The sequence below is a fragment of the Leptopilina heterotoma genome, unplaced genomic scaffold (assembly GCF_015476425.1).
Source record: "Leptopilina heterotoma isolate Lh14 unplaced genomic scaffold, ASM1547642v1 Lhet_58, whole genome shotgun sequence".
Taxonomy (NCBI): domain Eukaryota; kingdom Metazoa; phylum Arthropoda; class Insecta; order Hymenoptera; family Figitidae; genus Leptopilina; species Leptopilina heterotoma.
Window position 1 is genome coordinate 871,011 of NW_025111131.1, and position 17,352 is coordinate 888,362.

The following is a 17,352-nucleotide window of genomic DNA, read 5'->3' on the forward strand; positions in this document are numbered from 1 at the left end:
AACCTATTGTGCTTAGGCCTTAAGGGGAAATTGTTGCGCAGTAACCTATTGCGGATGGCGGTCCATTTCAAAATATATAATGTTTCAAGTCTTTTGAGGTTATGATATGTCAGCCATCTTGATACCACTATGCGCATGTTTATTTTTTTAGGTGGAAGGGGGTACACGATAGGGGAAAATAAACTTATGGGAAGTTAACTTGTGGGAGATTGTACTGTAACGAACTTTCGTTTAGTTTCATGAATTCATCATAGAATCAGAGGCGATCAAATGTTTTTTAGAGGTGTCAGAAAAAGAAACTTTTTTTTGATTTTTAAGTTTTTCCATCATTATTTTTTAGTGTTAATTTATTTGGCAAATTTTTTTTGTTGCTATTGGATGTCCTTCTTCGAAGTACATATATAGGTTTGTTTTATTTCAAAAAGATTTAATTACATTTATTCTAAAATGTGAGGAATACACTCGGGGTAAAGCCGCTCACTTAGTTTTAAATTTAAAGTTTAGAATGAAATAAATTCACGTATTATATTTTAACAATAATAAAATTTATGACTTTTTAAAACCAAAATTTTAACTATATTTCACTTTCTCTTAATAAAATATAACATTATTTAAATCCATAGTTGAATTTTCATGAATCCTATATTCATTATTTATTAAACCAATTTGTTGTTTATAGAATTGTTTATAGGACTTATAGTTTATCAATAATAAATCATACTTAAGACGGGAATGAGAAATCATAAGCTTTCAAATGATACTAATTAACCTGGATTTAGACACTGAAAAAAAAAGTATTGAACCAAGAAAATTTTTCTTGGTTGAAGCAAATCGTGGGATTGAATACGGCCAAGACTATTAAAGTATTGATTCAAGAAAACGATTTTCTTGACATAGGATATTTGGGAGAAGAACATATATTCTTGATCCAAGAAAATATGGAATTCGACCAAGAAGTTAGTCTTCTTATACGAAGTATGAAATGTATTAAATGAATAAAATATTTTCTTGATCTAAAAATATATATATAGTTAATTGAATTATTTTATTTGATTCATTCAATTTTTTGTAACGTTCGTTCAAGTAATTCAAGATTTAAATGAAGAAAACATTTATTTTGTGAGAAGAACAGATATTCTTGATCCAAGAAAATATGGAATTCGACCAAGAAATTAAGTAGCATGTAAGAAATGCAGAATATATTAATTCAAAATCATTTATGTATCAAATCAAGAAAGTATGTTCTCTGTCCAAGAAAATATTTTCTTGATTTGAGAAAATTTATAGATTTCAATCAAAAAAATACTTTCTCAATGCAAGTAAATTATTTACTTAAATTACCCCCCCCCCCCCTTACCCCCATCACATCTTTTCTAATACTTAGGTCAAACATTTTTATTATTTAATTAATTAACATTTATATTTTTTATTTAAATAATTAAATAATTGTTATTTTACATATATATTTACATTTAATTATTACTTAACACAAATACAACAAATATACCTTGAAAGAAAATTTTCCACGGTCGGAGGAATTGAACTCGGGTTGCACGCACCAGAAGCCGTCACGCTACCACTATGCCATCCTAGCCTCAATGGACAGTTTTCAAAAACTGATATTTAAGTTGCATATACATTTGAAGAAAAATATTTTCTTGGATCAAGGATACCGGCATTGTGTTAAGTAAAAAAAAGTTTCAAAGCAAATAAATAAAATGATTCGATTCAAGAAACATGAATTCTCCACACAATACTTTATTATTTCGCTTAAGAACATGATATTCTAGATTCAATACTTTTTGGTACTTCGGAAAAGTAAAATATTTGGTTGAAATAATTACATATTGAGTTCTGCCAAATACTAAATTGTTAATTCAAGAATTCTGTTCAATGCTAATAATTACTTGACACAAGAAAATGAATTTCTTTCTTCAAATAAACATGGGATTAATTGAATATAATTTTTAATCAACTTGAAACAAATATTTACTTATATTAACCTTCGTATTTTCTTGAATCAGGATTATATGAGCGTTGAATTAAGTAAAAACTTTTTTAAAGGAAACAAAAGAATGATTTAATTCAAGATCTTACACTTAATTAAATTGAATAAATAAAATATTTCATTCCAGAAAATATAACATTCTCGCAAGAAATTAATGATTTTGAAACATGAGAATATAGAAATGCTTCAAGTAAAAGAAATGCTTAGATTAATTAATATTTCTTTGAAACAAAATAAATTTTAATTGAGTTGAAACAATTATTAACTTGTATTAATCTTCCCATTTTCTTGGCTCAAGACTATGGGCGTTGGATGAAATAAATAGTTGCTTTAAAGGAAATAAAAAAATTATTTGACTCAAGATACCAAATGACTTAAGGTAAATTACTTGACGTGAGAACATGATATTCTTGATTCAATACTTTTTCGAGACTTGGCGCATGTAAAGCAGTTCGTTTGAAACAGTAAGATATTTACTTATGTCAAACCCATATTTTCTTATTTCAATAACTTTGATCAATGCTCAAAATTACTTGACACAAGAAAATAAATTTCTTCCAATAAGAAAATATGGGTTTGTTTCAAATAAATCAGGTCAAGAAAATGCATTTACTTGATTCAATGAACTTTTTTTTTCAGTGGAGAATAATTTCTTAGATTTTTACCGATTTGAAAAAAAGTGAGCGGGTTTACCCCAGTCTCCCCTACTGATTGTTATTAGACAAATTTCAAGACTATATTCTTCATAACAGTATGAATAAGAAGGTTTCAATAACTTCCTTCAAAGATTGGCTTAATCACTGCAAAAACAAGTGTCTTATTTTGAGACGTTTTGTCCCATATTTGAAACACATAAGATGTCTTAGTCCACATATTTGAAACAGATATAGTGTCTCATTTTTCAAAGTGTCTTACACATTTAGCAATGCATTTTGAGACACGAAATGTGTTTCGAGTATCCGTCTCACCCTAAGAAGTCGTTTTACGTGTCTTATACGCATTTAGTTACCTTTAATGTCTTAAAATGAGACACGAGATGTAATTAAATGTCTTAATATAAAACAGATTTTGTATCTCAATAGTTTAAACACCTAAAGCAACTCATTTTAAGACACGAGTGAGATACCAGTTTTTGCAGTGAATTTTAGCCTTATATGGGTCATTCTTCTGAATGTGACATTTTTCATGTCTCGATTAGTTTAACAAAATCTATCATCTAATAATTATTAACAGTTTCCATAGTAAAAATTTAGCACTTACTTATTATTTAAAAAAAATTAAACAATTTCATTCAACTGAATTTATGCAGTAACTAAAATAATTTAATCTCCGAAGCCTTTGTAACATGTTTCCAAGAAGACTTCTGTAAGAAAACTAAATTTTTACTCTCTAAATTTGATTTAGTAATAATTTTACTAACAAATAGTGGAATTTTACTAATTATTTATTAGTAGAGTTTACTAATATTATTAAAATTATATACCTACTAATATTTGTACCAAATACAAATTCCTTAAGAAAATTGATTGAAATAATTGGATCTAATAAATATTGCTTTAAATCAATATTATGAAAATTACTTGATTCAATTATGCATGGTTTTTAATTTAAATAAATATTTATTTGGATCAATAAAATAATTTTTTTGAAATAACTAAATATTTATCTTTATCAAATATGCAATTATTCTTCATAATTAATTATTTTAATTGAGACTTATATACTTTTAATTGCGTCAAATAATTAATTATTTAGTTCAAATACTAAATTTATTTAAATCAAAACAAAGCAGTTTGGGTTTCAAATAAATCTCAATTTGTGTTAAAGAAATGAATCTTTTCCCATTTCCAGACGTAAAAGAATTTTAAAAATTCAAATTTGGTTTTAAATGTTTTTTAAATTTCTTTAACGTTGTATTAAATTTTTATTTTTTTTAATTAAAATAAAACCTATGCTGCTATAATAAAAACCTGCAAATAGTTTTCCAAAATTAGAATATTTGCAAAAGTTATTAAAATAAATTAACTTTTTATTTTTTGGGGTTAAAAAAATGTGTTCTCTATCTTTTTTTAAAAAATTTTTTATTAATCAAATAGAGTATACTTTTAAGATTTTATTTGAACAATAAATAGGATTCTCTATTACTTTAGAAAATATATTTTTGGTAACAAAAATTGTTTGAAAAGTAAGAGATTTTAAACGAACCAAATGAATAAAATAAACTCGACAACTTTAACCAGAAAAATTACAGATTAACAGTCATAGGTATATATATATATATAATTCGTCGAGAGGAACAAATGTCCGGATGTACACACATGTGTATGTGTGTGTGTGTATGTCACCGATTCTTGTGGACAAATTTTCTCTTACACGTCTTGACGGATTTTGATAAAATTTTGTAGGTGTATTACGGTCACGAATACCAAAAATCAGACAGAAGGATTTTCAAAAATATCTAAAAAAAAATTTTTTCAACAATTTTTTAATTTTTGAAAAAATTAATTTAAACTTTAAAATTAATTAAACTTTTTTCTATATTAAAATTTTCATTAATTCTTGTCCAAATTGCATTCCTGACATAAAAACAAATCGATTTATGTATATAAAGTATATATATTATATCAATATTTATAGAATTAATAAATATTTTAATTTTTCACAAAAAATTGAAATTTTGTATTTTTTGAAATTTTATCTTAACATTTCAAAATAATTATTCTAAAATAAAAAATTAAACAATTGGTATAAATCATATTGAGGAAGCTTAATGATCATGAAATGAACAACTTGTCTTAATATTATAGGATAGATTATTATTTACTATTTATAACACACTTAACTTAAAAGTTTATCGAATTGCAACGAATTGATACCAAAAATGTGTGGATCAAATCAAAAATTGATCCAAATCAAAATTTGATACTTTCAAGAAAACTGAATAAAAAAGAAACAAAAATAATTTATGAAAATAATAAGAAAATTGCATATATTAAAAAAATGGCAAAAGGCCTGGTGGAAAATTATGAAATTCTCTAAAATCAGAAGATATTTTTAAATTAAAAAGAAAAATGTAGGACATTTATTTTGTTGTACTGATATAAATAAGTCGAGGAAGCAAAAGGGTTCTTATAAGCTACACTACACTGGCCGATACTGTGCCATTATTGGGCCGAGCTACGTCCCAATATTGGCAATTATAATTTGCCATCATAGATACAAAATGATAGACATTAATGTGCCATTCCTGGGCCAAGCTACGTCCCAATTCTGGCAATTATAATTTGCCATCAAAGACACAAAATTTTTGCCATTAAAGTGCCATTAATAAGCCGATCTTCGTCACATCACTGGCAATTGAATATTGCCATTAAATATTGATCAACTTTGCCGTGAATGTGCCATTATTGAGCCAAGCTACGCCCCAATACTGGCAATTATAATTTGCCTTCAAAGACACAAAATTTTTGCCATTAAAGTGCCACTAATGTGCCATTAATGGGCCGATCTTCGTCACATCACTGGCAATTGAATATTGCCATTAAAGATTTATCAACTTTGCCAATAATGTACCGTTATTGGGCCAAGCTACGCCCCAATTCTGGCAATTATAATTTGCCATCAAAGACACAAAATTTTTGCCATTAAAGTGCCATTAATGGGCCGATCTTCGTCACATCACTGGCAATTGAATTTTGCCATTAAAGATTGATCAACTTTGCCGTAAATGTGCCATTATTGGGCCGAGAGCTGGCCCAGTCTTAAAAAATTTGAAAATCTGACCATCGGCGCCATCATTGGCCCATCAATGGGACGTTTTGAACACCAGTAATGGCCCAGTAACTCCCAGGCGGAAATTTCCAACCGGCGCGGATCCTAACCCGTACTGACGCCGGTGTAACTGTACTGGCTGGGAACCGCCTGCCAACCGAATGTGAACGGACATTCTACCGAATAGTGACTAGGCCAGGAGCGCGCTGGCAACCGGCTCGGAACTGGCATTCTACCGCCCGCTGACCGGCCGGGAGAAGCCGTTCCGTGTATAATTCAACCGGCTGGGACCTGGCACTCTACCGACCGTGGATTTTTCATTTAATAGCCAGCCGAGCGCTGGCATTCTACCGACTAACAACCGGGTCGGATCCAAATGATAATTTCAACAAATATCAATACAAAAAATAATAATTAATTGCAAAAGATAAATACTGATGACAATTCATTGACAGTTCACTTTACACATTTTTTTTATTTTTTTATATACTTAAACGCAATTTTTTATTACATACACATTTAAAAAATCCTAACGCTTGGAAGGTACGAACCTACGCCTAACCGAATATTTACGCACCGAAATCTCGCACGCTAACCACTATGCTACGCTCGCATGGGACTCTCAAATCTTAAATACTCTCAAGTGTCACAAGCTGAAATGAAACTTGTCGAATACTACGCGTGAATGCTACAGCTATATTTTTATTATTATATAATATATTAAATAATTGTATCTCAATATAATAATATTGAACATAATAATATTAATAATTTTAATTAATATCACAATAATAATAAATTTATTATTATTGAGATATTATTAATTAACATTAATATTATTGAGAATTAATAATAAATTATTAACATGAATATTAATATTTATTAATATTAATAATTTATTATTAATTCTCAATAATATTAATTAATAATATCTCAATAATAATAAATTTATATTAATAGTATAAATTTATTTATAATAATTATAAAGTATAAGTGCACAACAAATTTTTTTAATTGTTTAATTTTGAAAAAAGTCTCAATAAATAATTACTTAATATTTTGATTAAATTCATTTATTAATTAATCATTATTTTCTAAAATAATGCAATTAATTATTGTAATAATTATTTAGTTATGACACATTTATTGAAAATAAATTTATAATGTGATTTATAATGTGCCAATAAATGACGACATCCGCAGTCGGATCCGGCCCAGCACCGAGTCAGTACAGACTAAACATATCCGTCATTCTTCCGACGCCGCAGAAGAATAAGATCCGCCGGCGGAAGAAATCCAGTACCGAGCCGGTACTGACAATAGTGGGAAGACGGTTCCGACAGTTGGAGCATAATCTGTACCGCGCCGGTTGCTTTTTCAGATCCGAATCGGTACAGACCGTCGGTACTTGCGGTCTGTACGGGCGCGGATCCCAGCCGGTTGTAAATTCCGACTTTTCCGCCTGGGCTACTGCCAATTCTCGGCAGACATTACTGGACCAATGATGGGCCGTTTTTGCAGTCTTGGCATTTCGCACTTGGGTATTTATCAAAACAGAAGGCTTTTTTTCCTTTTTCTTTCTTTCTTTTCTTGTAAAAATTCTTATCGCGTCAATTGTAATATAGTGAATAAAAGAGATATTGCATTTTATATGTCTGGATAAAAGTGTGCCCAATAACAAACAACAAACAATAAGTCCAGTGAGACACACACGTTGTTAATTCGAGTTCATTCGCACAATATTCTATCCTCGTTATGTAATTGTTGCGTTTAAATCACACCTTCCACGCGTAAATAAATACAATTTTAAAAGCGAAAAATATTGTAACAATTTTACATCTTCTCGTTGGAATTTATCACATATGATAATATTGCATAATAAGTATCTCCCCGTCCACTTTTTTACCCGAAAAATAAGTATTTTAGGAAAAAATTTATTTTCATTTTCTGACATTGAAAAAACATAATATAAAGTATGTAAATAAAAATATAAATAATAAAATATAAATATATAAAATTGTAGTATTGAAAATAATAATAATTTATAAAATAATACTGTAAATAAACAATTATTACGACCAGAGTTGCCACAGGTCAGGGAATTCAGGGAAAATTCAGGTATTTTTATTAATGTGCTGGAAAAAATTAAATATGCAGGATTCATAATTAGTTTTATTGGATGTTAAAAACACTAAAACAAATTGAATTTTAACCCTCTGCCTACTCAAGTGACCGTTATCGACAAAAAACGACAATTCGGTCGCCTGGTGGGGACTATGGGAATTACATTCAAAAATGCTAGAGTGGGGATAAGTCAGCGTAGGCAGAGGGTTAAAGAAGTTACAAATATTTGCAGAAATCTAATAATTGGATTTCTGCAAATAATTTTAAACATAATTATTATTATATTTATTATTTATTTATTTATTATTATTAAATTTATTTTTTTATTATTTTTAAATTCTCGTCAAAATTTTAATTATCCTTAAAAATAATAAAAATTTCACAAAAATTCAAATATTCATAAATTTTTTCGCAATAATTCAATTATTTTTATAAATAATACAAATTTTTACAGAGATTAAATTATTTTCATTAATAATAAAACTCATCATAGAATTTCAATTATTTTTAGTACAATTTTAACCGAATTCCTTAAAAAATGTAATTATTCTCGAAAATTTTATTAAAATTCGTCAAAAAAATTCAATTATTTAAAAATTTGTTGATTTTTTAAAATAATTGAATTCTTTTGAGAATTTTTATTAAAATAGTAGATTTTGAAAGTATTTGAATTTTAGCGAAGAATTTCATTATTTGTGAAATGTAATTGAATTCTTGCAAAAAATGTTTGAAAATAATTTCATTTTTGGAGGAATTCATTTATAATTGTATCAAAATAAATTTAAGTCCTAGACAAAAATTTATTATTTATGATAATAATTGAAATCTTTACAACGAATTTTATTATATTTTTCTAAATAATTTTGAATTGATGTGAAAAATTGTATTACTTATAAAAATAAATTAATTCTTGGATTTTGTTAAAGTTTTCGTAAGTAATTTAAATTTTTGTAAATTTTATAATAATATTTTGAAAAGTTGTTGAATTTTAAAAGGTTTAAATTTGAATTTTTTTCAAATCTTAATTTCTATGGAAAAATAATAATAATTAAATATTTATTTTAAATAGAAGTTATTGATGTTCTTGAATAATTTTACAATTAAAGAAATTCGTAAATAAATGTAATAGAACCTTTTTTTAATATCTAATTATTTTTATAAATGGCTTTATCCTCTTGTTGCTTAATATACTATTCTACAGTGTCCCAACTCTGGCAACCATGATCAACTCTGGCAACATTTTTTTTAAATTGCTTATAACTCTGAAACTTTTGGTCCGATTTTTTTACAATGTTCAGCAAAAACATTGCATTTGAGTTGATCTTTCCAAAAATATTCGCAAAATCGCGAAATTCGTTCTACAGGGGAAGTTATGAAGAGAAGTCAAAACTATACCCAACTCTAACAACTCTCCCCTAATATTACTATATATAAATTTCTATTCTTTGTGCTTTTGTTTGTTACTTTATTTTTCTTCCTCGTGGAGAAAGCTTTGTAGTCGTTTAATTTATAAAATTTTGAAAAAAGCTTTAAACAAATTTTCTTCAATATAGGAATGTGTTATATAATAGACCCTGTACAAATGTCCGAATGTATGTATGTGTGGATCCCTTTTTTTTAACACGATTACTCGTAGAGGTTTCAACGAATTTAGCTAAACATTGCTGAGGCATTTCACGTCAGAAATATCACGATTTGCAAAGGGTATGCCGATTTTTCCAAAACTTCGTGGGATTATAGTTCTATATAAGAGACTTCTTTCCCCCAAATTTTTTCAAAAAAAATTCAAAATTGTTGAAGATACGCCATTTTGAATTTTAATATTAATTTTATAAAATTTTGAATATCTCGGAATATTTTTTATGGATTTTTATAAAATTTACACCAGGTAAAAGTATGTACTTTGAAATGCAAATAAAGTTATTAAAAAAATTAATTTTTAAATAAAAAAATAAAAATTTTTTTTTTTTGTTTTGTTTATTTACTCCTCTCTGAAAAAAATGTTATTAATATATTTGGATTCCTTATATTGGATTATTTTTTTTTTATAGATGTTAATTAATTGTATATTATTAATAACAAAATTTATAAAATGTAAATAATTTAAAATAGTAATTGCTATTATAATAAATTTATAGTAGCAAAATTTATAAAACTCAATTATAAAAAAAATGTTTATTATAAAAAGATAATAATACTTATATTTCTAAAACTATTTTATTATATAGGTGAAGAAATTTATATTCAACATAATAGTCACAGTATTATGAAATATATTTCGAAATCGAAAAGAATTTTCTTTTTTCTAATACGCATTTAACGTTACTGAAAGTGTAAAAAAGGTATAACGTATAACATCTAAAAATCGCTTTATATATGGCAAAATAGTTATAAAATTTTCCTAAACGACTTGAGAAAAATTGTTTTGAAACTAAATTATTATATATTGAAAAAGAAGAAGTAGTAGCAATCTTTGAGATTCTTCTCTTCAGATAAAGCAACTTGAATAAGGGATTTATGTTCAATACGAAATAATATGTCCTTTTAGGAAAGGTGATTAATTTTTTGTTTGTTTGTTTGTTATTTTCTGTGTATAGGTGACAATAATAAGATGAGAATATGATAAAAAAATAAAAGAGATAAAAAAGAAAGAAAGAAAAAAATCGAATGAATAGAAAATCGGTCAGATGAATTTAAAAGATTTGATCGTCAGATGAACCTATTGTTTCTTAGATTATGGGTCACTGACTTTTTTAACGAGGTGAAAAAAATTTATCTATACCGCAACATCATATCGTTTACTGCATCACGTGATTCTTTGCAATTTAATTTATCCATTTATTTATTTTTTTTATTTACTTTTTATATTTATTTTTTATTTTTTTATTCTCATTTTTTAATTTTGTTGCTTTTCTATTTATTTTTCTTTTTTTTCCTTTTGTTACTTTACATTTGTTAATTCTTCTTGTTTTTTTTATTTTGTTGCTTTTGTATTTATTTATTTTTTTAATTTTGTTAATGCATTATTTTTCTTACTTTTTCTTTTGTTTTTCCGGTTTTCCTTTTTGTAAGTCCGTATAAATTGTTAAATAAATAATTTTTTTTTTTAAAACAAAAGCAAAGATTATCGTTTTAATGTAATTTTTTGGTCGCTCAGTTTTAATATTTTTAAACGCCCATGGCGTTTTGACGAAGAGAAACTTAATATTCATTTATTCCAAAGTGAATGAAGAATGTAAAAAAAATAATTTTGTCACATTTCTATATGAATTATTCAATAGGTTCGAAATTGACTCAAAAAAATGATGACCAACATTTACATAATAAATAATTGCGGTTATATAATTCGAAAAAAAAGAAAAATTTTTCTCGGGGGAATTATTTCTCTCTTTCTTTCTTTCTTTCTATATAATTGATTATATTATACAGATCGCTATCTCACACTTATGGTGTCAAAAAAAAACTTTCTTCTTCTATAATGCATAATATTTATCTGAAACGCCTCCTGTGCTCTTGGCTTTTTGTAATTTTTTTTTCTTTTGCTTATTGTGCAATAATAAAAAACTTTGATTTGAAATAATGTATATATGTATAAAATTTAAATGAAATTTACGAGAAACCTTAATCAGGTGATAATTTGCATTAATGCCGAAAAAAGGAACGAAATCCCAGGCGGAAATTTCCAACCGGCGCGGATCCTAGCCCGTACTGACGCCGGTGTAACTGTACTGGCTCGGAACCGCTTGCCAACCGAATGTGAACGGGCATTCTACCGAATAGTGACTAGGCCAGGAGCGCGCTGGCAACCGGCTCGGAACTGGCATTCTACCGCCCGCTGACCGGCCGGGAGAAGCCGTTCCGTGTATAATTCAACCGGCTGGGACCTGGCACTCTACCGACCGTGGATTTTTCATTTAATAGCCAGCCGAGCGCTGGCATTCTACCGACTAACAACCGGGTCGGATCCAAATGATAATTTCAACAAATATCAATACAAAAATAATAATTAATTGCAAAAGATAAATACTGATGACAATTCATTGACAGTTCACTTTACACATTTTTTTTATTTTTTTATTCACTTAAACGCAATTTTTTATTACATAGACATTTGAAAAATCCTAACGCTTGGGGGTACGGAACCTACGCCTAACCGAATATTTACGCACCGAAATCTCGCACGCTAACCACTATGCTACGCTCGCATGGGACTCTCAAATCTTAAATACTCTCAAGTGTCACTAGCTCAAATAAAACTTGCAGAATTACTACGCGTCAATGATACCGCTATATTTTCAATACTTTATTGAATGTATATTTAGGACTATTTCAATATTTCGTTAAAAAAGAAACTTGTTATATTTTTATTATTATATAATACATATTATATTGAATAATTGTTTTTCAATATAATAATATTGAACGTAATAATATTAATAATTTTAATTAACATCTCAATAATAATAAATTTATTATTATTAAGATATTATTAATTAACATTAATATTATTGAGAATTAATAATAAATTATCAATATTAATATTAATTAATAATATATCAATAACAATAAATTTATTATTATTAAGATATTATTAATTAATATTATTATTAATATTAATAATTTATTATTAATTCTCAATAATATTAATGTTAATTAATAATATATATAATATTAATTAATAACGAATTGTTTTAATTATTTAATTCTTAAAAAATTCTCAATAAATAATTACTTAATATATTGATTAGATTCATTTATTAATAATTATTTTCTAAAATAATGCAATTACTTGTAATAATTATTTAATTTATAATGTGACAATAAATGACGAGATCCGCAGTCGGATCCTCCCCAGTACCGAGCCAGTACAGACTCAACATATCCGTCATTCTTTCGACGCCGCAGAAGAATAAGATCCGCCGGCGGAAGAAATCCAGTACCGAGCCAGTACTGACAATAGTGGGAAGACGGTTCCGACAGTCGGAGCATAATCTGTACCGCGCCGGTTGCTTTTTCAGATCCGAATCGGTACAGACCGTCGGTACTTGCGGTCTGTACGGGCGCGGATCCCAGCCGGTTGTAAACTCCGACGTTCGTCCGACTTTTCCGCCTGGGAATTATCGAGAACTTTGACAATGATGATGGGGAAATATAGATGGATGATGGCATTTAAAAGTTAAGACTTTAGCAGTACATAAATATATTCTTCTTTATACACGCGGAAACAAGTTCTCTATTGCACGAATAACAGGAAATTAAAATTGAAATGAGTAGAAAATCGTGTTAGGACCTATTGTCGAGAGAAATATTTTATCAAGTTTGTCGTTCTTTTTTTCTGGCTTTTTATTTTTTGCTTTAAATGATAGGTCAAAATGGCTTTTTGTTGTTGAGTATATTGTTTTTTTTCAGGTGTTTTTCCCGCCCAAAAAATATTATTCACAATAAATTCACTATTTACTGTAAATTTATTTATTTTTTAAATTGTTTATTTACTATTTACAGTAAATTTATTTATTCTTGTAAATACTTATTTATTGTTTACTAAATATAAGAATGAGTGCGAAACGAGTGCAAAATTATTACTCAGTAAGTAAATAAATTTAATAAATAAATGTATTAATAATATATTGTTTGTTTATTAAATATATTTATTATTTTATTATTAAGAAGAATTTTACTACTTTTTATTTTTTATTGTACTAAAATTGCAACCAAATATAACAATTTAATTCGGGTTCGAATTAATTTTGTTTAAGTAAATAAAAGAAAAGAAATTTTGGGATGGTCGCAGTCGTTAGGGTCATTGGTTCGATCCCCAACGTCCAGAATTAATAAATAAATAACAATATTATTAGAAGATAATTATATAGAAATTAAAAATATATAAAGAAATAATTAAAAAAAATGTATATATGAAACCGGAAAATAGCAAAATTGAAAAAGTAATAAATAGGAAAAATAGGAAAATAATGTACTTACTGTTTGCACATTTTTGTGGTACTGGTAAGGACAAAAATCTTCCTGGTCTATTACTGTGTGGTCGTGCCTCATTAATAGCTGAGTCCACGTTTGCGATTACTGCTAAAATCACCACGACGGCCAGCGTCGACCACGTCATCTATTTTCAAAGTAATTAAAAATTTGTCAATTTTGTCTCAAAGAACAAGAAAAAAAAATTTCAAAAAATATTCTGTTAGCTAATTTTAATTTTTTTTTAACTAACGAAACAATTTTTTATTAAACCAATAAAGAAAATAAAATGTCAGCAATAAATATTTTTTTTAGCTAATTTTAATTTTTTATAACAAAAAAATTTTTTATTAAACAAATAAAGAAAAAAAATATCTGCAAAAAATATTCTTTTAGCTAATTTTAATTTGTTTATCTAAAAAATAAAAGTTTATTATTAAAAAAAATAAAAAATAAGACAATTAGATCATTTTATATTTTTATAGACTTGTATATTGACTAAATAATATTAAAATTGTTAATTTGTTATAATTTTGTTTAAATAAATAACTAATTGAGGAAAATGAAAAATTTTTTCAATAATGATGTATTAATTTTTTTTTCGTTTTTTATTACAATTTATAATCATTAGTATATGTATATATATTTTGCAACAATCAGAAGACGCGAACACATTTCACTTGCAACAAGTGAAAATATTTTTATATTTACGGGTTGCAGTGAAAGGAAGATTCCCATCAGATATAGGGTGTGTCGTATAAACTCTGAGAATGAGAGAAATTTTTTTTTCCTTTAAAAATTTGTTTCAATTTTTTTTTGTACACGATTACATATTATGTCTATGTTTAGTAATTATTGTCTGACAAATGAAAACTTGTTCTACTGAAATTTCTTCACTTTATTCTATTGCACAAATAGCGATGAGACTTTTTAATGTTATAATTTTTTTTTCGAATACTTCTTTTTTTTATAATTAAATTTATATATTTATTTATTTATTTATTTAATATATGGACTCTAAAGTTTTCATTGAACTAAAATTTTGTAAATAAATGAAAAAGTTTGCAATAACAAATATATTTTATAAGTATAAAAAAAATGTTACATTTTTATTTGAACTAATTAAACTTTGTCTGATGTAAATAAAATTTATTTTAAACAAGGAAAATTCTATTTGAATTGAATAAAGTTTATTTTGAAGAAAGGAAAAATTATTTTTAGTAAATAAAAACGATTTGAATAAAATAAATTTTATTTGAATCAAATAAAAATTATTTGAACCAAGTGTAATATATATATTTAAATATTTGAAACAAATTAAAATGATATTGACTAAATTAAAAATTATTTTAATCAAATAAACATTATTTGAACGGAATAAAAATTATTTGATCTGAATAAAAATTAATTGAAGCAAAAATTATTTGACAATAAAAATTAGTTGAACCAAGTAAAATTTATTCACCAATAAAAATTATTTGAACCAAGTAAAATTTATTCACCAATAAAAATTATTTGAACCAAGTAAAAAATATAAAAACGCGGGAAATGTATAAATAAATAGGGGACTAAAATAAAATTTATTTGAATCAACTATAAAATATTTGAATCAAATAAAAAATACTTGAACCAAGTAAAATTTATTTGACAAAAAAATGATTTGAACCGAATAAAAATTATAAAGACAAAAATAAAATTTTTTTTCTCAGGACATGAAACAATAAATTTATTTTCATCACTTTCTTTTAATATCAAGGGAGAAGTGATTAAATTTATTAATTTTTTTTATTATTTTCACCTCAACGGCGCACTATATATTAACACAAAATTCACTCAATTAATCCACTTGTGATTTTTACATTCTCATCACATGAGAAGGTATTTTCTATTATTTTTCGTTTTACGAAAAACTTTTTATTTTTTACATTTTTATCACTAATGAGAAGATATTATTTTTCCTCGTTTCGATCACATGGGAGTTTTATAAAATATTAATAGAAAAGAAGTGTTTTTCTAATGAATTAGTATGAGAAAAAAAAGAACGAATTTTTTCTTTGAAAAAAAAGAGAAAACTAAATAACTGTCGACACTCACCTTGATTAAGGCAGTTGGACAGGTTGACGTTCAAAGAATCACACACTGATAGATTATGCAGAGACGTCCGACTTTAGCATCAGTTATATAGAATTGCTCCCCACCATAACATATTGGACCCATCCTATCCCAGTCCCAATGAACTTATACTCTTTAGTACCAGGGGCCCAATATCAATAATTTACCTTTGTGCATATATTTTTTAAAAATTTTTTTAAAGGAAAAATCGGATGGACCAAAAGGAAAGTTGTATTTTTATTCATTTTTTTACGTTGATTTTTTTCACTCCAATAAAATAATAATAAATATCTATTTAAAATAGTTTAAAATTTCAAATAGTTTATAAATAAAAAGTCAAAAGAAAAAAATAAATAAATAAACGGAATACATAAACAAAATCAAATAATAAATAATAAGTCAAATGAGTAAAATAATAAATAAATAAGTTTATAAATAAAAAATCAAGTAAATTAAATAGTAAATAAATAAAATTATAAACAAAAAAATCAAATAAAGAAAATGATAAATGCATAAATAGTCAACTAAATAAAATGACAAATAAATATAATAATAAATAAATAAAAAATCATACAATTAAAATAGTTTATAAATAAAAAGTCGACAGAATAAAATAAATAAACGGAATACATAAACAAAGTAAAAAGAACAATAATAAATAAAAGTCAAATGAGTAGAAAAATAAATAGATAAACAATAAATCAAATGAATATAATAATAAATAAATAAAAAATCGAATAAAGAAAGTAATAAATAAATAATTGAAAAATAAAGTGCTATATAAATAAATTTTTATATTTTCTCAAATAATAAACAAGAATTTTGAATTCGAAATTTTTAAAAGAAAATTTGTCTGCAAACGGAAAATTTTTTAACTTGTTTTTAAATATTAATATTAATTTTATTATTGTATTTTTAGAGATAGGTATATTTTATTTCTAAAAGAATAGAATTTTTTTTCGGATCCGATCCTAATCTATAGGTTTATTCAATATTATACAATATTATCGAAAATAATTTTCAATAATTACAATATAAAGTCAATAATGCCTTGAAATAAGCCTATATAAATATTCATTTGATACCCTTGAGATTATCTTGAGTTATAATTTATAGAATTTTATATGATAATATATGACTAAAGAAATATAAAAATGTTTGACCTCTGCTTTATGTTTTTTGGTTTTTACGTACAGAATGGAATTGGACAGATGTCAAGTGAAAAGTTAGTCCAACATTGATACTTTCGTAAAAGTCTTTTTTTTAAAAAAAGAGTGTTTCAAGGGAAAATTACAAGAAATTTTTAATAATTTACATTCATAGTTCAAAGTGTATGATGAAAATAAAACTGATTAAAAAGAAGAAAG

The 17,352-nt window shown here is 25.9% G+C and overlaps 1 protein-coding gene across 1 annotated transcript in view; it reads right to left on the reverse strand.

Annotated features, from left to right (window-relative positions):
* The window catches only part of LOC122508841, a 73,717-nt gene extending 57,631 nt beyond the window's left edge, over positions 1 to 16,086 (reverse strand). Inside the window, exons 1-2 of the mRNA XM_043622418.1 lie at positions 15,968 to 16,086; positions 13,883 to 14,021 (exon numbers count right to left, since the gene is read on the reverse strand). Coding sequence (XP_043478353.1) covers positions 13,883 to 14,021 — 139 coding nt within the window. The 5' untranslated portion in view covers positions 15,968 to 16,086. The remainder of the gene's footprint in view (positions 1 to 13,882; positions 14,022 to 15,967) is intronic.
* Positions 16,087 to 17,352: the final 1,266 nt, after the last annotated feature.